Here is a 25,000-nt window from a genome sequence, read left to right as displayed (position 1 = left end):
CTGCATTTATGCTGTCCTTTCACATATATTTTTTTGCTATTTTCCGTTTAATGCTCGCACGCACGACGCACGCAGAGCGCGAACGATAGAGCAAGAGAGCGTGGCCTGCTCTTCAGTGTCCTGTTCGTCCGGATAGTACTAATCGGTTTGGAGCTCGCGAGTCAAGGAGAGTCACAGCGAGGTTTAAGGACGCGGACGATAAAAATGTCGCTCACAAACAAAAAAAAATAACGCTCACAAACGAACCGAGGAAAGCCAAAGCGTGCTGTCTTAGGCAAATAAAACAGCAAATGTTCTCTTTTATCTTTGCGAAGGACCTTTGGAATGGCACCGGAACAGCGGGCGAAGCGGTGCGAGGTGGAGGCTTATTTTTACGGATCACTTTGCAATCGTCTTACGCGGCCCACCACCGCGGCCAACGCTCTTCTTTTCCTTCGCCGAAGATGGCAAAGGATTTTGCGTGTGACCTCGTGCATTGTTGAAGAAGATGCCAACGAGAGAGCGAGAGAGAGAGAGAAAGGCCACCCGCGATTTACTGCTCCACGGTGGCATTGTTTTCGTTTTATTCGTGTACAACTCCATGGCTGTCCTGTCCGCTCGCTCGACCTGGCCCCTTTTTATCCTCGGGCACCATATTTTATTGCGGATGGTCGTAATAAAAATGTCCTCGGGCCTGGCGGGCATATTTCTTCCATTTCGATGTGTTGCTTACGAGGCCATGAGGGTGTTTTTGGGGGGGTGCGCACAGTGACACGGCGAATTGGTGACCTGCAATGGCCGGTTGGGTCGCCGGTACACGGGACAGCAGTCTGCGAATTTCGGCGCTTCAGACAAACGAGCTAGGGCGGGCACCAGTGGGGAAAGTAGTTCTTTAATTCAATGTTCGTATACTAGTCTTACGAGGCTGTATTTACGAGGATGTACTGTAAAAATGAATGCATTTTAGTGTATTTATGAACAGCTTCTCAAAACTTTACATGTTAAAAGGATTTTTTTGTTGATAAACTGATACTGCTTTTTTACTAAATACATCAAAGCATGTTTTTGCATTGGGAGGATCTTTGCCTGCAAATTATAGCTAGAAAATACATTTTACAACACAGGACTTGTATCGTCCTTGCCGCCAAAAAACCGTGAAATGTATTCCACTCACGATAACACCATTTGGCCGTCAATGTCGGTGGCGCAGAGCCGTTGTTTGGTGGTTTTATCTTCCTGCACCGTACCAGCAAACGATTTTCTCCATCTTCCACTTCGCCCGCCCAACCCAAGCGATTAAGCCCGCGCGGTGGAGAATTCACCATCGAGATACGCGCCACACCAAACACATTCGACATTCGTGAACAAATAAATATGGCGCCGGAGCGGTGTAGCGCACCACGCTCATTCCTTCCAGGACGATGCTCCCGTTTCGTTTCGTGGGACGACGCTCGTCACTCGGCTCACCGCGTTTGCTCCCATTTTGCATTCTTGGGCTTTTGTCCATCAGCACGAGGCGTGATCGTGTTGCAGAGTGCGCTGTAATTCGCCAACATGCTCAACACCGTCCGGTGCATGCTACAGATGGGGTGTTCTCGTGTAGGTGTTGATGCCAGCTTTGATCTCAGCTTGGAACACAGCAGCTCTCCTACTGGATTTATTTAATTCCTTCACCAACAAAAAATCTTAAATCATCATCCAGTGGTGTCCAGTTTTTGCCCCATCTAGGAGTATAGTTGAAGCGTTGAAGAGTGCCCAAGATGCGATGCGCGTGTTCCGCTTCAACCTGGCCCGCACACTCACACGTGGTGTGCATTAGAGGACCATGGGCGGACAGGATCATTTTGATTCTTTTCTTCAAACATTTTGCCAGCCACTTTTGCAACGCGCGTGGCACACGTAGGACACTTTGCGCTGCTGAGTGGTTGCGTTTCAATTTCGATTGTCGCTCTACTCCAGGTTGTTCCTTTTCGTCGCCATCTCCTATGTCGCCAGGGCCGTCGACCAGACTGGCTTTTGTCATTTTTTTTTAATAAAGCTCAACTCGACCGACTCGAGCGTAGTGTAAGCGATGAACGGGAGCGGGAGAAGGTTTCATATCATCCGTTCCGCCGTTCCGTTCGATGACATTAGCAGGCGACCAGCGAATCCCAGAAGATGAGGTGCTTGAGAGATGCTGAGATGCGAAGGATCGTTTTCCCGCCTGCTGCTGCCGGTGCTGCTACTTGGATTGTACAACGTGAAGCACAAAAGTTGACACCCAGACGGATTGAGAGACACCGAGCGCGAACGCCGCGGCTTGCATTCCAACCGTTCCCCCTCGTGGAACGGTGCGTACGCTGGAATGGGACGAACGACTTAAGGCGGAAGAAATAAGACCGTGGAGCATGTGAACACGGAGAGTGTCTACTGAGAGGTGCACCATTTTTTAGCCGTTTTGCTTGTCATTTGAAGCGTAGAAAATGGCGAACCGGCAATGATGAGAGTGATAAACGCGCGGTAAAGTACGCATCGTTAACACCGACAGTGGGTGACGTCCATGGTGCACGGAATGCAGCAGCATTCGACAGTCATTTTCAGGAGAGCAACGAGCAGCTTATATGAAAGTGTACTATTGCCGCGAACGACAACTGGTAGCTTTATTCAAGGAAAAGCCAACGACAGAACTACCAATCAAGGAAGGGCATTCCGTTATGAAGCTGCTAATACCAAGAAGGAACGTACAGCCGAGTAGGTTCTAAGAATCAATTTACGCGGATCACACTGGAGTCGCAAAATCCCTGGCAACACCGTATCAATTGCGTAGAGGGGTTGTACAGCGATGTAGCAGAGCAACCTTGTGGCATGGTTGAACTCATTGTTACCATGGATCCTGCCAGCAAGCTTGCAACATCCATGGCGTTACCATGAGTAACACAAATGCATCTTGATGGCAAAATTAAAATTTCTTCTAATAAGACGTTACTGAAAGTACTTGAAGCATTTTTGAACCGAAAATGTACTGCAGGTGTAATTAGATTCCACAATAAGCAGCTTGCCGAAAGTGTACGATTCGATGAAACCGGAGAGACGTGTTTTCCCTCTTTCTGTTCGTTGACTTGTAGGGAGATGGTTCTTATTATTTTTAATAATAATCAAGCACGATTTTGCTGTACCCACATCACAGAAATATTTCCAATATCCCCAATGTGGTCGGAGATGGGGATGAAATCCTGCCCTTGGATCGATCACTGGCAGCGTGGAATCACAAGAAATCTCCATTTTCCCGCCCGCTCTGTAGCCACTGCCACTTTTAATTAGTACGCTCAGTAAAGTGTATCGAAATGAAAGAAAAGCGATAAGACGGCAAACAAGAGAGAGAAAAAAAAACAGTGGCAAAATTCTCAATCTCAAGGATAATAATTGGAAAACTATGCAAATGTCGAACCTTTTGTCAAACGCCAGAAACGCCAAACCACACAAGAAGGATCAGGGGGTGGAGGTGGTGGCTGCTAGTCAGTCGGTCGGTCGGTCGGCTGGCCTCTTGGAGAAATATTGTATAAATTTTCATTAATTTCCCAGAAAAGCACAATTCTTCCTTAGTCTCGTAGTGGCGAAAACGGAAGATGCTGCCCACCAAAACGTAGGCGATCTTGGAGCAAAAACCGCACAAATCGCCGCACATTCTGGCCGATGATCGGAACGCCCGGGTGCATACGGGGAGCAAAACGGTTTTTGTGTGTTTTTGGAATAAATTTGGATCCTTTTACGGTGGTTACTGTGCGCGCGCGTACAGTTGGCACCCATCAAATGTGTCAAACGTCCATAAATATTCATCGAGTGTCAATATTGGATTGTGAAAGTCGCATGTCGCAGAAAGGGGGAGGTAAAGGGAGAGCGGGAAACTTTTCAACGTTATTTTCCGATTGCTTACGCAGCACGTCCGCCCGTATATGCTGACACGGGGGCCATATTTTAATTAGTTTTCTTATGCTGACCGAGAACAGGATCCGATTCGGGAGGAGGTATCCACCGCGTGAAGCACCAGCAAGTCATCATGAAATGGAGGTGAGGAATAAAATTTTGATTCTTTTGTGATGATAATCTTGATTGATAAAATATTGATAAAGCGTCGATCCTTTGATCAATGGCGTGGTTGGTAAAGAAGAATAGGTTGCTTGGATCAACTTCCATTGTAAGAAAATGTCAGAAATGAGAAGAGTTTTTTTTGCTAAGAGGGATTACTGACCAGTTTGCATAGTTCACTGTGATTGAAATGTTTTTTAAGTATTCAGGATGAATTCTTTATCTTTTTTTGGACTAGGAATGGCGACCACAGAGGCACTTCCGGCCAAAATGCCTTTGGCACACTCACTTCCTCTTCAATAAAGTTAATTACAGAAAGGATTACTTTGCGTAAAATAGTCTGCTAATGAAAGGGTTTCTGATGTTTCGAACAAAAAAACACATTTTTGCGACACCGCTTGCTGGCGCGGAGCAAAAAAATTCCCCTCAACACAAAACGTGGAGCAAGACAAGAAGAATCTTGCTAACTATTTCACAAGATTGTTGGTGTTGTGTTTTGCGTTAATGCAGCTGCCGCGGTAACCTCATAATGCTGCAATTAATTATCCTTTTTGCACTCCACGCATCTCGATCGAGCCAGATAATGTCGGAAGCCGGAAAACGGTATGAATACAAAAGTCTTTGGTCGCCTCAATGTGTGCCTGTGGAAGTCAACCGGAACTGCACACCACTCCAGCTAGAGGAAGGGTAAATTGCACATCTTGTTCTTCTTCTTCTGGGAATGCGTTGTACACGCTGTCGTCATAAATCGTCAAACAATTGGCACTTGAAGCGCGAGCAACCGAACAAGCAACCTCTCTCCAGGAGTGCGGGAACACAACATCTGTAACGGGGTGGAAAGGTGAACGGATTAATGCTCCGGGGAAAAGGTACCGGCAAAAAGAGCCCGCGAAACAAACACAAAACCCACCCAGTGGCGCATCCTCACCACTTTTTTCCGCTCAACAACTTCAAGAAGGATCTTCTTGGGTACTTCTGGTGCCTCCGGTTCCGAAATTGATTCTTCAATCGTTTCGAGAGGACACACGGGGGTCCTAAGCGGAGTGGCTCGAGTGCCACGGCTCACTGCAAGCATTTGCAGCACGCTCTCGCTTGTTTCCCTCATGTCACTGCGGATGTTTGATGGCCCTGCTCTAAACGGCCAATCAACTGAGGAGAGAAGGCCACCAGGAAAAGGGTGTGTGTTTGGATTGATAAAAAAAAAACTGATTTAACCGCACAATGGCAACGGAATAGATCATTTGTGTTTAAATATTTGCCTTGATTTAAACGTTAACAACAGAAAAATAAATATGAAATTGAGCCACCGGTACTCGGGATCAGCGGTTGATGCTGCCGTTGGAACCCCTTTTTCCCCTGCTGCGTTCATGATACGTTCACACAAGGGCTGCCAGGGGTCCGAAGAAGGGCCCAGGAGGCAGTCCGGAGGTGCCGTATCTGTACCCGTTTGTCAATTAGTTCACTTCAGCAACCCCCCGTGTTTTTATTATTTTGTCAAACCGCGTCCTCAAACTCGAACGGCTTGCTCTGTTATTGAAACAACAGTCCTCCAGATGGACCACGAATGGGGTATCGGTTTCACATCTCCATCGGCAGCACTTAGTGGCTAAACAATAGCTTCTGTTTCGGTGCTAATTAGCATTTACGCGGATCTCGCGGTCGCAATGTGCGCCTCAAGTGTCGCATTGTTTGGATCTGGTTGGTGGTGCCCCAAGGGAAACCACAAGGAGTGTTGCTTCAGGGCAATTGTAGAAGAATTGTCGCAAAGTTGGTGCTCTAGTGCGGTTTCTCAGTGAGTGTGATTTGCATGCAGATGGGAAAATGGTTCTTTTTAACGACCGTGAGACCATTGGTCAGTTGAAATTATAATTATCATTCGGAACATTAGCTTTGATGAAACTAAATTTGTTAATTATATTTCATTATCATAGATTAGAACTGACGATACTTTAGAAGATCTAAAAGACATGAAATTAAAAAAAAAACTTGGATCAGACTTATCTTTTAAATAGTGTCAGTGTTTTGCATGAGAACATCCCAACTAATCGTGATTAATATTCAAAACAAAAATGCAGATAACGTTTTAACTCACGAGCAGCATGCAGGAGAATGAGATAGACCATCGGCGAGATAGATCTGATTCTCAAAACTCATCCCTACGGTCCCCATCAAATCTCACGCTTCAACACCAATCCGATGTAGGTCCCAGGTTCGCAGCAGGTTATCCGGCGCCGTGGCCGTGGCCTCGTGCGCAGGTAGCAAACATCCCCGGCACTCGTCGCCGTCTGGCCACACAGCCCATCCGGAGCCCTTAAGCGCTGGCCGATTTCCGTTGCCGCTGGTGACGAAACATGCGTAAACAAAGGCACACGGCACGACGCTGCACCATTTTTAATTTCACACATTCCCGACTTCATTATTTAATATTCATTGATCCCTTTTGACCCCCCGGGGGAGGGTGGGAGGTGGGTGCGTGCGCCCAGTCGGTCGTCTGCCGACTATTAGCTTTCATCTTCCACTTTCGCTTTCGGCATCGATCTGGTTGCAATGATACACCACCACCACCCCGTTCCAAACAATTTGCAACAAGCTTCGGTAGGACCTAGGACGCTGGATTGCCTCCTGACACGTGACTCGACGGCGTCGCCAGTTGCCGTTCGACCATTACCTCCATCGGGGTGTTTGCTGCTAGGCTGCCAGGGAATGCCGGAGGAATTAATACCGTCGAAGGAACTACAAACAGTTTAACGGTTGGACGGATTGACGGACGGGGGGATTGAGGCGAGCCTTTATCTTCGAGGGAAAATCTTTCGCATTCGCGAGGGAACTGCAGTCGACCCACGGTTCACGATGGTATCGCTCTCTCCCTCTCGATCGAGCGGCAATTGCGAAATGATCATCTCCCGGTGTCCGGAAGGAGTGTGACCGTTTGTTCTGCAGTAAAGCATCGGTTTTTTTTCTCTTCATGTTTTTAAACAGCACAACATGTTTGTGCAACATGGAGACTCGGCCATCGCTCGGTGCCCGGGAAACCGTGACGGATCCGTTACACGTGCGCTGGCCTCTCTCCACCGGCAGCCAGCAGGTACCTGTGATGACACGTGGCAGTGTTTTGCAGGATCGGATCAGAGATTCCTCGCCCCAATGAACGCGATTGTTTCGATTGGCGCATGGCGGATGGCGGGTTTAAATTAGCGAATGAGTGGCCCTGTTGCTACACCACACCTATCAAAACACTTTACGATGCGAGACCCCCTTCCCTGCTGTTTGATCGTTGTGCGAAGGGGATGAGAAATCGTGGGGGGGAGTTTACAGATTATCGGTCCGATCCGGGGCATTGATATGGCAGCAAAATGTATCAATTGTCTCGTTGCTTTTTAGTGTTTCCTATCTGTGTTTGTCTTGTTCTGTCGTTATTTTCACATGCTGATAAGGTCTACTTAACAGACGCACTTGACCTTTTAGCACCTTGTTGTTTTTTGTTGTGTTTACAAAGACTCAAGAGAACCAGATTGAAACATAAAAATCATAGGTTTTGTTATTTCGTTTTAGGTTTTCAGAGGTTTTTTTTTCACAAACTTCCATATTCTTTTGAAAACGTTTTATGGAATTTTATGTGAATTTAATGTTTATTATCTTTATTCACTCTGCCTACTAAAGTGGTTAATTGAAAATCAAGGAACAGATTTGATTCATAAGAATTTGTTACAAAAGAGAATGGAAACTTTATGAAGGAATAAGCTGCTTCATCTCTAATCTGTATTGTTCGTGTTGAAGGTGTTTAACAGATTTATCATGCTTTCTCTAATAGCTTTTTTCCAACATATCGCTTTATAGCGTTAATGTTTGGTTTTATATGTTCAAAGTGCTTTTAGATCTGCAACTGCCTATCCTTTTGGTATTTGAAATTAGAAATTTTATTTTAATTCTTAGAAACGAATCATTGTTGATCAAACTTCTACTTCTATTTGCTCATCACCTACAGCCAGCATAGTTAACTGTTTAAGTAGTTTAAAATTGAGTAATGAAATATGTTCATTCAACTACTTAATATGACTTTTACAGCCGTTTAAAGCACTGTTAGCAATTATTTTAATAAGTTCTCAACAATCATCGCACCTTTTGTTCTTCGGAAGCAGTGTAAAGGACGCATTCAAAGTCATCAGCTAGTGACACCGCGAGCGAGGTAATTTATTGATTGGAAACCGCCCGATAATAATAACGATCTGGTCTCAGAAGAAAGTCTCCCACCATTCCCGTGCTAAATTCAAATATTTCTTTCAACGCTAATGAAATCGTCTCGAAACATAACTCACGGGCGTGCATCTTCCAAGGGCACCCTCGTACGCGTGAGCTGCACTTTCTCACCCTTTTTTTCCCCCTCTACCCATACGGTTGCAGTGCGCTGCAGTGTATGGCCACACGCTGCGCTTCCACGGGTGCCCGGCACGTGGTCACGTGTGCCGGTAAGCGGCGTGTATCCGGCCGGATAACATCCTAATCTTTGGAGTGTGCTGATGACTTTATAATATTTCTCACTGCGCCAGGGGGCGTCCAGGATCCATGGGTTGTGTTTTATTGAATATTAATCGTCTGTCGGGGGCGGTGTCACGGTGCTAACCTTCCACATCCACATCGCCCTTTGAACCGCGTCATGCCACAGGTTGTGGCGACGCTCCTCTTCCGGGGCGATTCTCTTTGTCTGCCAGGACAATATTCGGTCAATCGCGTCGCATCACCGAGGAAGGTTGGTTCACGTGGCGCCATATTGTATTGGGCCAGGATTCGCCAAGGCGTGCGTGCGTTCGCCGGGATCGCGGGATCAAATGGCACACTTTTATGCATCCATTTGCGGCCGGCGTTAAATGCGTCGTTAATCCTGGGCGCGTCGATTAACTTTGGTCTCGCGGTTTTTCGGGACGTAGAACTTATTAAATATTTATGGCACCGGCGACCGCACCATGGCGGACCGCACCCAGCGCCACGTACGCCAGCGCGAGAACTATCCATCCATCGCCATCTATCGCCGCCGGGTTCGAGTTCCTTCTCAGTACTGTTCGGTAGCACGGTGGTTATGTTTGGATGATGGTGGCGCGTAAAACTGGGAGGATTAAATTAGGTTAAATTAGACATCAACCCACGGGCTTATACTCCTGCGAACGGCCCTCCCTTTGCCACGCTGCGATGATGTTGATGGCATGGTTTTAGTGAAGACAAAATTAATGTGAAAAATATTAAAATCACTTACGACGTCGTCGCCCGGGGGGTTATGTGCGCCGTGGATGGATCATCATCATCACGTATCGGCCCAGAACCCGCTTGTCGCTTGTGGGTTGACGGATTTCCCACCCATCCGTTACCGAGATGGCGCAAAGCTGTGCGATAAAGCGCGCTGCGATGATGATGCTCATTCGGTTTGGCTCTCGTTTATGAGCTCAACCGCGCACTAGTCGCTTGGTGGTCTCGCTTTAAAATAGGATCACCATGGGAGCGCCTGTGCTTTTTTTTACGACGAAGCAACCCACGTAAATCAAAAACCATGGCGTTACCATGATCACCATGCGAGTGGTTTTTCATTACAAGGCTACGTTGATCATTTGGAAGTCGTCCAGCACGTTGCGCACGGAAAATTTAAATGGCAAACCAGCATCCTGACAGTGTTCCGGATGCACATTCACTCCAACCAACCAACAATCGGTTGGCTATTTAACTCAATTAATTATGCAACGGAGCGGCGTCAGAAACGATGGAGCAGAAATCTAAAACAGATCATCGTCTGCACCGTGGTTGCAATTCAAAAAAAGCGACCAAGCAGCGCACATAGGGGCACCATATCACACGAATGCTACTTGAAAACCTGTTCACCATTCGTCGGGTTCCATGGAAAGGACCTGTTCCGTAGCGATGCAATAAGCATGAGCCACGATGGAGCAATAGAGTCGTCGCGTAGTGGTCACTGACGTATGCACATCTAACCCGCCCGGCCCGGTGCAGACGATTGAGTGAGCGTCCCGTTTTTTTTTTCTGTGATGACCATGGCGGTGCGATGTGTGTAGCAGCACCGAGCCACCGACTAGTACCACTCGAGGTCGCCATTTTATGAGTGATGGATCTGCCTCGTCATCTACTCTGCGCTGGACGATTGCCAACAAAAAGAAGAAGGAAATTTAATTTTCCTCCCACAAGAGGGAGAGAGCGATAGAGATTCGGCTTCGGTTTTCGGCGTTTTTTGGCGTTTTTGTTTGGACGATTCAAGATAGGATTTCGCTTCTTCTGTTTGTCCACCGCTTCCACGCACGCAACGGTAGCGTATCCTTTTGAACGGCCTCTTTTTAGCGGGGAGGGGGGGGGAGGTTTAGTTTTTTGGCTCGCGTTACGGTATGTGTTGTGCTGTGGCCGTTGTGGTCCTCGCGAGGAGAAGCAACAAACGTGCAGTACGTCGTAGCGCTGGCCAAGTATGTTCATTGTGGAAATCCTCGCCAACGGGAGAGCTCTTTTCGGTATCCCAAAAAATCCCATCAACGAGATGCATCATTAGAGGCCTTTTTTGTGATTCTGATCTGAAATGTGAAATGAAAGGAATGGAGCGGTCTGGGACAGCAAAAAACAAAAGAGGAATAAACCATCAGCATCAGCAGTGCGTTATGATGCCCCTTGATGAGTGCATTCTGTCCGGTGTCCAATGGATATCGTATTGGAGGCCAGCGATGCCACCACCTCCACGTACGACTACGATTGGCTTGGGCAATGGTTATTTGAGTTTCTGGCAAAATTCTCCAAAAATAGAAATACTTGCCATAATGATAGCCGCCCCGCCCGGTGCTTAAAACAAACAATTTGGATGGAATGTTTCGCGTAACGTGGCGCTCCAGGCTCCTAGGCCTTTCTATCTCTCTCTCGTCAGAGAGAACATCTCAAGCTGCCAGCAGGAGCGCGGTCACGATGTGCCCCTGGTGAAACATCTGGTCACTCCGGTGCCACGCACACGCCACGGCTTAATGTCGCAACGTGCCAAAAACCCATCGTACGGACACGCTGGAACAGATTGTCGAGAGACCTGTGCACACGCCACTGTTCGCCAGGGAGAGGGTCCCGAACCGAACCAAACCAAACCGATCGAGTGTCGGTGATGCGACGTGCAGCTCGCAGATTATCCGGGAATAATTTCCCGGGACCCGGGAGTGTCGCTTCACCAGCATCGTCAGGTTCGTCGGTGAGTGGCATTTGGCTGGCCAACATTCTGTGTCCTGGTCGTGGAGGGATTGTTATCCTTTTTTTTGCTGTTGCTGCTGCTGTTGGTTTCGTTGGCACCACCATGAGGACAGAGCAGCAGCAGCAGCAGCAGCAGCAGCCGTAGAGAGAGGGCTTTGGTATCCCCTGTGGCGCACGTCAAGGCACCATGCCAGGTTGTTCGAACCTTTCGAATCGGTAGACAGACAGACAATGCGAAGCAAAATGGCAGCAACGGCGAGGTAGCGAGGCCAACCGTAGAGCGAAGGAAACAAAGGGGGAGAGGAAAGGGTGCCGAGAAGGCTGGCATCGAACATCAAAATTGAAATTGCTGTCTGGTGCACACAAGGTGCACACAAGAAAAGCCTGCCATCGTCATCGCGGGCTAGGTTTCGCTCTACACTCTAGTTCCGTGAGCCAATATGTGCTTGTAACAGGTTTTCAGCGTCAACACACGTGTTGTATTGGTGGGAGAGAAGTGCTGGAAGGAAGAGCAGGGAGAGACATTTCCTCCGTGAACAGGATCGACGTTGGATGCTTTAAAAGAATTGAGGAAATGTTTTCCCTTTTTTTACGGAATTTTCACACGAGATTGTTGTGGAACTCCTGTTCGTATCGACGATTCAAAGGGTGATCTGTTTTCTGTGAGGTTTGTTTTGACAAATTTCAGGAGCGTTCATAATTTGCATTAAGGATCACCAATCATCCGCTAAGCTTGAGATTGGGTTGTGAAGGGTAATAAGTCTTTGGTTTCTTCTAAATATCCATCTTCACTCAATCCGTTTTTTTTGTGATCCTAGAAGCGCGCGTCATATGCTGCAAACATGTCGGATTTAGCGGGCATCATGACGGTTCTTAGCAGGGGTGCGCTGATTGAAGCTGCTTGAAAATGTAGCACAGCTCACTTTCCAAGAGGCAAACAAACGCAAAATACTACAGCTTGTCAAAGGATGACGTGGATTATGGGTAGAAGCTGGGAGCCCCGCGTGATGTTGGACGTGGGTCAGCCATGTTTTTGCTTCCGCATTAGCCGTACAGCCGTTCTTTGATGTTGATCTTTCTTATGCTTCTGTTCTACACAATCGAGGCCTACTGTGTCACCAAAAAGGACACCACCACCACCAGGTAATGCCAGCGAGGATAATGTGGAGAGTATTAATAGCTGGATCGAACAACGGTAACAAAAAAAAACTGAAGCAAATCCAGCAAATCTCTTCAAAAGCATACCCCCCGGGTTCCAATCGTTCGAAATCAGAGCAAGTGCTCGCGGTGCCAAGGTTGCTGCATTCGCGCGAACGAACGGGAGAGAAGCAGGCGTGAAATCGTCCCGGTAATTGAAATTCGTTTCACCGATTAGCGCCGTCTTTTAGTAGTCCGTTTAGTCCGCGCGATTCACTGGCACCCTGGCTGCGGATACGCTTCAACGCCGCGCCTCAACATCAATTTAACACTTGTTTCGCCCCGTGCTTGGCCGAAAACGGGCTGAGCTGACCCGTGAACTGTGAAATTGCACCGTGAAAAACCGCCCTCCTTTGCACAAACTGAGATGCGGAATCAAGGATACGTCAGGGGGGTTGCGTCACACTTGACACATTCGGACCAAAGAGTGCCAGCGTGTGTTCCGATGGCACCGATCATCGATCGATGAAATGGTTATTTGAGTAGCATAAAATTTACCCCTCCTGAGCCTTCGGAGAGGGTGGCCAAGATTGAGGCCCGGTTATGGCGTCACGAGTTCGCCATTCCAAGGTGGCAGCGGAGGAGGATGATGGAGCCATTTTTGATTTTTTTTTCTTCCTTTTTTATCGTGTGTATTTGGACTTTTAAGAAACTGTAGGCCGTTGACTCGCCTCTCCTGATATCCTTTTCTTTTTATCTCTTTCGTCAACGAGCTGTTGCAGTCAGTTTTACGACTTTATTGTTGCCCCTTTTTTGGGTACATTCACGAGCCTCGCGCATGATGAAGCTCTTCCTCAACTAACCCGTTTGCTGTGTTTGTTTGTTTTGAACCTGGCTGCCCCGATCTAAGTCTATTTTTATATAGGACACGTCGTGTCTCATATCAATAAATTTGAATACTCCTGTCGGTCGCTAGTCTCGGATCATCTCCTGCTGATCCCTGCTGCCCACGACGGTGGTCCTCTGGTGCCCCCGATTGGCCTTTTTGAGGTGCTCGTTACGGTGCTCACGCCGACGACGACGAGGACGACGAGGACGAATGTGACACGCCAAATTCCACATTCGGTACGGTACCCCGGAACAGGTGACGGCTGAGCCGGCCTTTCGTCGGTGAAAGGGGACGCCGTGGATGGATGAATGGAGTGGAATGGCGAGAATGGGTAGCATGCTCACCGGGCACTTTGTCCCTTTGTTGCGTAACGGATGGTAACGGCAGGGGCACCGTTCCGTCCTGACGTCCTGAGGCATAGCGAATAGGACAAATTTGGTTCCGGCGCGACCGTCCGACGCCATGGTATGCTGTTGCTGCGGTGGGGTGAGTAGGGGTGTTTTACGATTTTTCGGTGGTAACACGTGCAGACAATTGAATCCGTAGGATCCCCGGATCCGTCGGCGGCGGTGGTGGCGCTGATGTTTGGTTCGTTTCCGTCCCGACACAATTATGACATCGGCGCTGCCATGGAGGTGTGTGCGTCAGTTTCCGCTTTTCTGGCCTGGCTGTTGCTCGTTGCGGTCGATGTGATGGAAGCCCGGGAGCCTTCAGACAGCTGGTGAAATCAGTAGGCCTCTTTAAAGGTCATTTCGATTCAATGGCTACCTTGGCACTTGGAGAAAAACATATTTTCGGTTATGGTTTCGTTAGCATTTCATGTGTGGCGACTCAGTCCGCAGTAGCCCGGGGTTTTTTAGTAGGCCTGTGTTGGCTCCAGCACTCTTTCGATGATGTCATTAATGTCAGTCAAAGCCAGCCTACTTTGCTTGAAAAAATGTTGGTTTCTGAATTTCTTAAGGCGAGGCTAAGGTTAATTCGAGTCAGAAAATTACTCATTTTTGGCGCTTTTTTGTGTCGAAACCATTCAACTTATTTTTCTCAAGTGAATGTCATATTAAATTGATACTTTTCAAGAGTATTTGGTTCTATTTTGGGAAAAATTTATTAAAAACTTCATCCATGGCATCAACTTTAGAAAGGAGTGTCTTCAAAAATGTGCTTTCGCACCCATGTGATGGGTCATCTGAGCAACGCAAATCGATATTCATTTCATGGAATATAAGTTTATCTAATTAGCACCGTTGAGTTTTTGTTGAATTTCCAATTTTTCGATTTTTGGCAGCATTTTGAAGTTGAAAAAGTTATGACACTATGATCAAACCGGGTTCGTCGCTTAACGGCCAAGTCTTTTGATTTGGACAAAAAGCGGCTTATTTTGACGATTGTTTTTAAAGAAACCATTCAACTTAAATTCATCAAGTGAATGTCATATTAAACTACAACTGTTTAAGAATATTTGGTTCTGTTTTGGAGAAGATTTATTCAAAACTGCATCCATGGCATCACAACCAGGAAGGCGTGTTTTCGAAAAGGCCTGGTGCCCTTTTTGTTAACTTTTTTCGTTGTCTTCTCAGAATATAATCTCTATTTTTCTGGAAATTCTACTACAGATAAAGCGTTAAATACAACTAGAACGAACGGCGTATCGCGTCAAAGGAGTTTAAAGGTTGTGTGTGGTCTTGTGAGGCTAATTTTATGCCATTCTAACGACCATCACCACCACTCCCTCAACTTAATAGTGACCGCCATCAAACAATTGATCATTTCACTTTTGTTTGCCTTTTGGCCTCGTCTTCGAGTCTATATCTTTCGGCAAACAGAGAGACACCGGGGCCCTTGTCAGGGTTCAGCTGCCAAACACCAGCTCAAACATCAAACGGATGCTCATTTCCAACAGCCAGGACGCGTGCACACCTTCCGCAGCATCACTGGAAGGGCACGCCCGCGGCCGCGGGTTCAGCCTGGCCAGGCTGGTTGCAAACACAAACTGACGGGGAAATGTCAATTGAAAAATTGACCAAACTCAGGCCAGCGTCACCAGGATGGCCACGGGGGGACGGGGATAAACAATAAATCGGAATCTGGCGAACGCGGCGCGTGGACGAGATTTTATTTATTTACCTTTCGCTCCGTGCCAGCGGCTGGCGTCGTCGCCCTCAGGTCTCTCTGTCTCTTTACTGGTTGATCCCCGGTCCGGCACGTCGTTTGGTGACAATCGCGAGTAAACACAATCACCGATCGATCCGTCGTTGACTGCTGGTCGTCGTCGTCGTCGATGGGAATTGTAGGTCGCCGTGGCCGAACCGAGTTTGAGTTCGTCGAGAAGGGCTAACAATCGTTGCAATAACAATAACCACAACCGCACACCGAGCGCACAGGCTGCTGCGATGCTGGATGGATGTTAAACAAATAATCATTGACAGTCACCAGCGTACCGAGGCCGAGGGCATTTTGCACTTCAACGACGTCGTTTTGTCGGATCGCGTGTGACCAGAGGGCCCGTGCTCATCGTCAACTCTTGGTGGGAATTGGAAAAAAGTTGATCGAAGCATATCGAGGTCAGAGAGAGCGAGTGAGAGGATCAACAAAACTAACAACGGCTTTCGGGATTACTTTTGTCGGGGACACCAGGGATTATGGCGCCTCACGAGACGGATTTATGGAGCATTCTTCTACTTGGAAATGCAGCGTACATCCAGCATAGGAGTTGCATAACGCTGTAGCATATATTTCGATTTTGAATCCAACAGAAAATATTATTGTAAACTTCTACTAAAAGAACTACAGGAAGCATTCCACTTTCGGCCGCTGTGCACAATATGATTAAACTTTACGAGCTACTCAAGACGAAATGAAGTGTAACCAAAGCGCTGCAGGCGGAATGGCGTTAAAATAAGAATAATCGTCAATGGTCACTTCTTCTGACAAAAGAGCTCCAAAACAGCGTGCGGAACTCGGAGCTATTTGGTCAATGGACCCGCACCCGTACTCACCTCCATTACGCCGCTTTTTATCACCATCCCCCGGGCACAAACATAAAGATGGAAGTCCCCCTAATGCGATAACGATATCATGCGGCCTCCACACAGGGGATCAAGCTAGAAAAAGGACAATGCCCTGTCTCTCTCTCACTCTCTCATTCTCTGAAGCGTCTTGGCTGTGTAACATCTTGACTATTTCGCCATTAGGTTCTTTGTTCCCTTTTTCTTATCCGAAAAATCCGCATCCCAACCCGGGGACCCGTCCATCTCCAAGGAACCCAGGATTCCTGCGGAAAACATCCACCGGAAAATCGCATTGACCCCTCCGGGAGGTGACCGTGGCGGCGACCCATTACCGTATATGGTCGGTCAACCTGAAACGATTGGGGCAACCAAGCTTTATCGTTATCGCTTCGTTTATTTTTATTGAACCATTCGATTCACCATTGATGAATCGCTCTGGGGCGTACAGGGGGTTGGGGAAGGGTCATCGGGCATCAGCATCGATGCTGGAATTCAACGCCATGAGCCGCCGTAGTGCCGTGAGGCGGAGGATACTTTTATGATCTGACCATTTTTATCCCTCGCACGCTGTCTCGCTGCACACCCCCCCTCCCCAAAAGGACCCGCTTCTTCACACACCATCCATCCGGTCCAGTCCGGCGGATGGTGGTCAATAGATTTGAGAAAATAAAGGATATATGTGCCCGTGACAGGATGGGACGGCTGAACGGGGGGAACAAAATACCGAAATCCGAAAGTATCTGCAAACGAGCCCTTCGCTGAAAGGGCACCAATCCACCATTTGCCAAGGGTTGGCCCCTCATAAACTTGTAGATAAAAATTAGTAAACCCAAAACCGGAGCCTCGAGCCAAATGTCCTCCCTCATTTCTGGGCAAAAAAAGGGGGGCAGGAGAGGTGAGCAGGTTGGGCGCATTCCCGATGCTGCACTGAAGCGGATCGAAGCGAGGATACACGATTTGTCCAATCCAAGACCTAAGCAGCCGTAACGAATCGGTGAGCAAATGATGGCGGGGCCGGCGCTGCGGGAGAGGGATTGTGAGTCTCGAATTCTTCTGGAATGCCAGGAATGTGCATCGTTTGCTTGCTCATGCCGGCGGCACTGTCGTTCGTTCTATGCAATACACTATTCCGTTAACGAGAGCCAGCCCTGTAGTTAGTCCTTTTTTTCATTTCCGTCCCCCGGAAGCATTGCCTAGTCAGCATTCATTTGAATTTGCAGCTGGCTGGCTGCGGAGAGTGATTTATCAATTATACGTACGCATTGTTCTGCAACCGGACAGCGCAAGCACAAGAAATGTGGCAGCTTATGTAAATTTCTTTCTTAAAAACTTGCAATACACGTTCGGATCGTCATTACTGGGCGAGGATGGGCGTCGAATGACGCACGTATTTGCATCGCAATAATTAATGACAATCCAAGAATGTTTGCATTGTGTGGAGCAAAAAGTGGAAATGAAAAATGATGGGAATGTGCGTATGCATATCTTGTAACCCCAAGTGGAAATGTTTTGTCGAGAGAGAGAGAGAGAGAGAGTGTGTGTGGGAGTTACTGCATCAATGAATTCAAGATATTGTATTTTGAAGCATCTTTTCAGGAACAACTGCAGCTACAAATGAATCAAAGTTTTGAAAAAAAATCATTCGAGTAAAGTGACGCCTGTTGATATACATTTTAAATTTTATGTGAACATTTATTTTTCGATTCGACATTTCTCTACAAATACACTTCGATTACCGGGGTGTCTTTCTCATATGAAACTTCGTTGTTGAGCATCAATTTGCCACGACGATCAGAGGTTGTCAACGGGTTGCGATGGCAACGCTAAGCAGTCGTGCGCGCACTAACTATGCCCTGCCTGGATTCTCTTTGAATCGTTCAATACGCATACTGTGATCGCTTTGCTTTGGAAAAAAACATTGCAGGATGACGATGATTCGATCACAGCCAACTAACAGTAGAACGAAATATTACCAGCAGCGATCGGCACGACATTACAACACTCCTTCCACTTGCTGCTGCTGCTGCTGCTGCTCCAACCCGTTGCCACAAAGGCCGGGAACGTGATGGGACATTTGATTGGCATTCGATATACTGAGCGGCAGGATATTCGGGGGGTTACTCGACACAAAATGATGGTGATGTTGACCACCGACGTGCGGCATCATCATTGTCGGTGCACCGGTACCAGCCATTGAAACTGGACACTGTTGTTGCTGCTGTTGCTGCTGCTGCTGTTGGAGATGCATCTGATTCTGCATCTGGTGCTGCTGGAGCGGGGCCGGACCTCGATGGTTTCCGGCCATCCCATTCGGTGGTGTGGCACTGCCACCGAGGTGTGGGTTTTCCTGATTGCAAAAGTACGAGTTCTGCATCGAGTATAGCCGATCGATCGGATTCAGCATCGGTGGCAACGGTTCGTGGGATGGTGGGTGACTGGGTGGGCCGATTGCATTCGTTGCGCCTCCCTGCGGTGAGCCTCCGGTTGCAGCAGCCAACTGTTGCAACGGCACACCGGCGTGGTAGTCCATGCTGTTGGTGCTCATCGGTGTGTCGAGGGCCATGTTTTCCGTCTTGATGATCCCGGAGCATCCTCCTACCTGGTGGTGGTGGTGGTCTGTGAAGAGAAGGAGAAGGAGACAGTGCAACGCAACGAGTGCAGAGTTAGATTGATTGCCGGAGGTGTGCATGTCGCACATTTTCGTACATTTTCCATTTGGGTTCGTTTGCCTACATCGGGACCGAGCAAATAGAAGGCCTTCCCGGTACACGTGTAGGCAGAGCTGATAAGACCAGGGCAGAGCAAATGCGCGAACTGAACGCGGAAGTTGTCTAGTGTGTGTTTGTTTGATGTTTGTTGCGATGTTTGCCGTCTGATATGCAGAAGGCACACATTTTGCGCGTATTGTAGTACATGCGAACATGGATTGAATGTCGATTGCATGTTAAAAGGCATTAAACAGGCTCCCCTTTTGATGTAGCTGCTTTTTATGCGAAAAACATAAACAAATACGGGTATTACAATAAAAAAAATCAAAGTATAACAGTAAAAGTTGTGAAAAGCGAACATTAAAAATGCTGTTAGATGCTGTCGTTTTATCATTTTCAAGTTAACAGATGACCCCATCCAGCAAACAGGAAGTTGAAATCATGTTACTAAACATATTATTTACAACTCAGGTCACAGAGCAACAAACCGATTTACAGACAACCGATTACTGATCCCCGTTATACGCCTCAGGGATTCACTATTCCCCTTCCCGCCGTAATCTATGTTTGTTCTTTATGCGCTAGTATGGTGTAAAGTAATGCGCTCGCATCATAAAACATCACCTCCCATCATATTGGACCCTAATCGCAGGCGAGAAGCCGGAGGTTACCATTTGTACGGTTAACTATCGTGTGGTTCAAGGAATAAACGACATTCTGCCCGTTCTTAGATCCCTGGACTACCAATCGGCACGAAAACCCCCTTACACTGTGGGCAAAAAAAAAAGGGAAGAAAAACATTTTCACATCCCGGCAATCCAGGGCAAAGAAAAACTGTTCCTCTGCCACCCTGGTTGGTGCAATTCGGACACACGGCGAGCTGAAGCCATCAGGCGGGCTTTAGCGTAGATTATCGCATCATCGATCCCGGGGAGCCAAGAGGGGGGGCGCGAGGGCAGTTGGATGACATCGGAATCCCGTGGACAAGGGATGCGCACAGTAAATCCGCCGGCCGGATGAGGTGATCACCTTTAATGCTCCACGCGATATTTTCGCCGAAAGAAAGGCAGCTCCCATTGCCATTTCATTCCGTAGCACGGTGAGTAAGGGTGGCCCACGGCTTTCGTCTGCACCTCAGGCAACTTAATAAATCACGGCATCATCCCTTCCGCCCTCGGTGCCAAGACGACACACGATGGGTCCGCGCTGAAGGAGCCGACTCGGCGAAGGGACAAGTCAAAGCAAAATCCCCTTCTCGGGGCGTCCTAAAGCCTCGTTTATGATGTGGATGGTAAGCCCCCCCCCCCCCCCCACAGCACCGCCACGGGTGGGATGGTCGAGAAGGGATACAAACACAGAGCAGCGCACAAAATGGGACACCGCGTGAGGGATTGTGTTTGGCCCGTTTGGCTGGAAGGAATGCCGTGCTGTGCTGTGGATCCTTCGTCTTCGCTTCCGTTCGTCGCGATTCTGCTCTTCCATCTTCCCTGTTCCATGTTGGACGCAAGCATTAGAACCGGTGACGATGGCATGGCATTCCTCGCTCTAATACCTTTCGTAAATAGCCGTCCCGGTACGCGGACTACTGACAGTACAGCTCCCCGGAAGTGTTACCAAGGCTGTGGTGGGTGCTGTGGACGGTATGGCGGGGAATCTCCTTCGAGAACAACGGGAGAATAAGAACGATGGGATACGTCGACAGCAAAACCAAGGGTGTCCTCCTCCTCCTCAAGTCTTTTCGCGCGCGCACGAACGAAGATGGCGGCCACAGCACCCCATGGCGTGGCGAGCATCAGTCCCCTCGTTGGTGGTGCGCAGCATGTTTTTGTCAGGACAGTTTTCCTCCCATCTTTTTTTCCGCCCCCGATGGTTTGATCCTTTTTCTGGCTACGCTCCTCCTTTCAATGGCGCACCAGCAGCAGAGGGGGGACGTAACCCAAACCGCGCGCTGCTCTGCGCTGGAGCGCATTCAAAACCGACCGTCGACAGAGTTTGTTCAGGGATGGTTTGGAAATCCCCCCCCCCCCCCCCAAAAACGAAAGGACTACAAAGCTAAGGACAGGAAGAAAAAGAGACTTTCAGTGGGCAGGATTCCGATTGATCGGAATTGTGTGCGTTGGCGTAGGGTTCTCTATTGATTTTGTTGTCCGATGGTTGCTTCCCGGGGGCACTCGGTGAGCGCCGAGTTTCCACTCTATCCGAGTCCGATCGAATTCCTTTATTTTACAATCGATTTTTGACGAGCCGGCCCCCCGAGGGGGCCACGGGTTTGGCAGTGAGTTCAGCTGGGCACTTCATGCACATAGCAAAGATACTTCAAATTGTTTTGGGTTTTAGCTACAACAAAAAAGGATTAGCTTTTTTCCTGATAGTGTGGAGTGTTCATGGAAGGATCGTAAATCGTAGAAACTGGCACGTAAAATAGAGGAAAAAAACATCGTGTTGCAGAGTGCAGAGCTGTGCAGAGTTAAAGCGTTCAGCAGGATCAAGCTCGATGGCATTTCTATTTGACATTCGAACCGTCATAGTAGGCTGTTTGGTGAAAAAATCTCCACGGCTAGTATGCGAGCCTTGGTTGGCAACCATTCGATTTGGTTCTTTTTCTAAAATACTCTCAGTAGTCATTGACAAAAACAGTGCAGTGTCCTGGAGTGCTGATTGTAATCGAAAGTTTGTAGTTGTGATTGTAATTTTCCTGCTAGTTACTAAAGCAATTTCTGTAATTTCGTTCCATAATATAGCTTTTAAATCCGAAACAACTGTGAAAAATGTGTTGCTTCTTCGGAAAAGGTATGTCAGAACGGAGTTTGAACTAAGGATTGAAATTGTAGACTGTTTGCAAGTACAAAGATTTCCATTTAAAAACAGTTTCTCTCTCTCTTTCGGGAACCACTGACAACCGCATCGTTGAACGGTGATTTGCAAAACCCTGTGGCCCCTTTCCGTGGCTTCTTCCAGCAACTACACAAGCTAAAATGCTCCCCACCTCAGGTTCTGCCGAAAGTTGGAGCCCAACTTTTGCACTTTTGGTTTCGCTATTTATTTGCTACAGCTTCCGGGGAAAGATTTCCGAAAGTTTTGTGTCATCGTTCGGGTCGCAATGGTGCAGATAAATTTGCACAAAAACACAAAAATATAGACCCCAGCCCATCTTCTTCCCTTGGTTTGTTACTCGGGGGGGTTCGATTGCGACACTTCGTTCCCCCAACCAGTGACCAGCGAGTCAAACGAACGGGACACCGGAAGTGAACGGAAACAATGGCAACATCTTCCGGCCCCAATGGCCGTGCGACAGACCAGAAAGGAAGAAACAGAAAAGGGAAGCGATGGGAGAGGATCGAGAGGAAAGGACTTTTGATTTTTCTTTTCCATTCTCTGCTGGCAGAAAAGTTTTCCAACCTCCCAGTTTTCCATCCAGCTGGTGGAAAGTGCAATGGAGGAGGAGTTTTCTTTTTTGTGTTGTTGTGAAAACGAATGGAAATCTTTAGTGTATGTGGTGACAGGTTTGGGCGAGGAATTTACGGAATTTTCTTTTGACGATCGGATCGGCGCGCATTTCGAGCACATTCTCAATGAGTGCGCGTCTGGAATGGAAACTTTTGTCCTCGTTGGCGTCGCCATCGGGGTGGTGCGGAATGATCTTAAAGTTTGTTTTGTCGGTTTTTGTTCAACAGAGATTGGTATAAATTAAAGACTAAGCGTTCGATAATAGCGCCATCATACAGGGCTGCTCCAAAGCCATATCATTTCCATCGAATGGCGTTATTCTGTTTGTTTTTGTAAAAAAAATACTCGCATAAATTGATATAACTGGCATGAAAAACCCAGAAACAACATCAACACTTTTCCTGTGTACCAAACAACAAAAAAAACCCTCAACCCGGTTCGGTGCTTGTAGCGAGCTAATCCGTTACACTGTTTTGCCATAATCTGTTGGCTCGTTGGGCGCCCCGGCTTCCCATTCACTGCAGATTGTGTTTATCTACTTTTCCGTGTGCTCGTGTGCTCGTTGTTGGGCTGTTTCCCAGGGCGAGGAGGGGATAGAAACTTATTTGACACTCGGGAAATAACAATAAAAAATACCAACAGGGCAGACGCCGCAACCGCCGGACAACAGGTATCGTGTGAGGCAACGGTAACGGTGGTAACGGCGTTGGTTGTTAAATGTTTTTAGTAAACTTTGTCACCGATTGGAGATGCTGTGTGGTTGCTATGATGCGGGATACGACCGGCGTGATTGTTGGGATAAAGTTTTGCCTTATGCGGATTCAAGCATCGAGGCAAACGATGTTGGCAGGACACGTGTGGACATATTTCGAGGACTTTAATGCATACGGGATAAAGGATGCATCTGCACTGAAGTGATTTGTCCCTTATTCTGGTCAGATATATCCGTTTACTGATTGCTCGACTTGTTGTAGCAATTGAAACACTTTGAGATAATTGTTATTGCTTCACAGTTCACTTTCGTGTACTTAATATCAAATTAAAAATTAAAAGAAGCAGCAGCAATAGCAACACTCTATTGTTGATGTCCCGAAAGCAAGATGCTTTAGATGATTTAATATAAAGAAACGCTTTTAAATTCATTACAACCTCCAACAATATTTTTTCGTTACAACATACGCCTCAGCCGTACCAAGAGTCTAGATTGTATTTAGCATAAAATGGCAACGCATTGTGCAATGTACATTTCTCTTTTATTGGAACGCCGAGTCGAGCAAAAAAAACAAATTAAGTCCAGTTACACTTGTCCACACTCGTCCTCACTACTTTTCAATTCAGGAACCGCCTCAACAGAGCTTTGGTTCCACTTCGCAAGTATCCGTTTGAGCAGGTGGATTTGGTATACGGATTATTCGCATTACGCCATGCACATGTTTGCTCAAGCGGAAGGTTTGGCAAAAGTGCCGTCAGTGGAAAGGCTGTTTTTTATTTGTCACTGAACCACCACCACCGACCACCAGCTAGTTGCTGCGACATTGTTTGCGACCTTAAATCACTTGCCTTCCCGCAAACTGGAGGCATGCGTGCAGTGGAATGCTACATGGTACATTTTTTATCACTCCTTTTTTACCCTATGCTTAATGCTCAGTAGCGCGAATCATAGAGGGAACCGTCTGAGAGCCCCAAACATATGGGTGGAAAGGTCGGTTGGATCGAAAAAGTTTTCCGCGCATTCTCGCCTTCCGCTGGAGCGGGGTGAAAATGTCCCCCCCCAAAACCCGTAACCCATTGTGTGCGCGTGTGTTTGTTTGCCAGTGACAAACTGCAGGTGATTGTGGTGTACAAATTTAGAAATAATTGTGTGGATCATAAACACTTTCCTGGATGTTTTTTTGGGGTTGCACGACGGATTATTTCTTTCTCTTCGAGGGGTTTTTTACTCTCTCTCTCTCTCATGTGGATGTGGTGGATAAAAGCCGACCACAGCGGTAGCCTTTGGTGGATGATGCAGCAGTACATTATGATGCGACTTACCGTTGGCGAAGGATTTGACCGCATAGCGAGCACCGGCAGCACCGTGCGGTGGATGGTGGTGTGACATCGCAAGCCGAAAGTAATCTTCCTCGAAATCCAGCTCTTCCTTGACGATTTTGAATGGATCGGGACCAGCACCTATCAGGCGGGCGGCCGCACCCCCATACGTACCATCGTTATCGGTGACGGTGCCCTCGTTATCGCTGCAGCTGTCGTGCAGATAGTTGTTGGACCCTGGAAATGGATAGATAGCGGCGAGGAAAAAGGGTGTTGAGTTTGATGGTATCGATTGATTGATAAGGGATTGAATCAAGTGCCGGTGCTTCGTCTACAAGTATAGCATTTTTGGTTATTTAATAATAATTAGAGATCTGTAAATGGTCTTATGGAATCCATATATTTTTACTATGCTTTTACATAAACAATGAGCAGTGGCTATATTTAACAATGAATGCAAAAGGATGCAGTGCAAAAAAAATCATTTTTTGGTGGCTTGTTTTGGATTGTCATTCATTTAAACT

At 47.5% G+C, this 25,000-nt stretch overlaps 1 protein-coding gene across 1 annotated transcript in view; it reads right to left on the bottom strand.

Annotated features, from left to right (window-relative positions):
* Positions 1-11,309: 11,309 nt before the first annotated feature.
* The window catches only part of LOC126576761 (homeotic protein proboscipedia), a 25,149-nt gene continuing 11,458 nt past the window's right edge, over positions 11,310-25,000 (bottom strand). The window contains exons 6-8 of the mRNA XM_050238067.1: positions 24,480-24,713; positions 18,302-18,906; positions 11,310-11,336 (exon numbers count right to left, since the gene is read on the bottom strand). Coding sequence (XP_050094024.1) covers positions 11,310-11,336; positions 18,302-18,906; positions 24,480-24,713 — 866 coding nt within the window. The remainder of the gene's footprint in view (positions 11,337-18,301; positions 18,907-24,479; positions 24,714-25,000) is intronic.

The sequence above is a fragment of the Anopheles aquasalis genome, chromosome 3, assembly GCF_943734665.1.
Source record: "Anopheles aquasalis chromosome 3, idAnoAquaMG_Q_19, whole genome shotgun sequence".
Classification (NCBI taxonomy): domain Eukaryota; kingdom Metazoa; phylum Arthropoda; class Insecta; order Diptera; family Culicidae; genus Anopheles; species Anopheles aquasalis.
The sequence above is the reverse complement of the archived record's forward strand: the minus strand, read 5'-3'. Positions and strand labels throughout refer to the sequence as shown.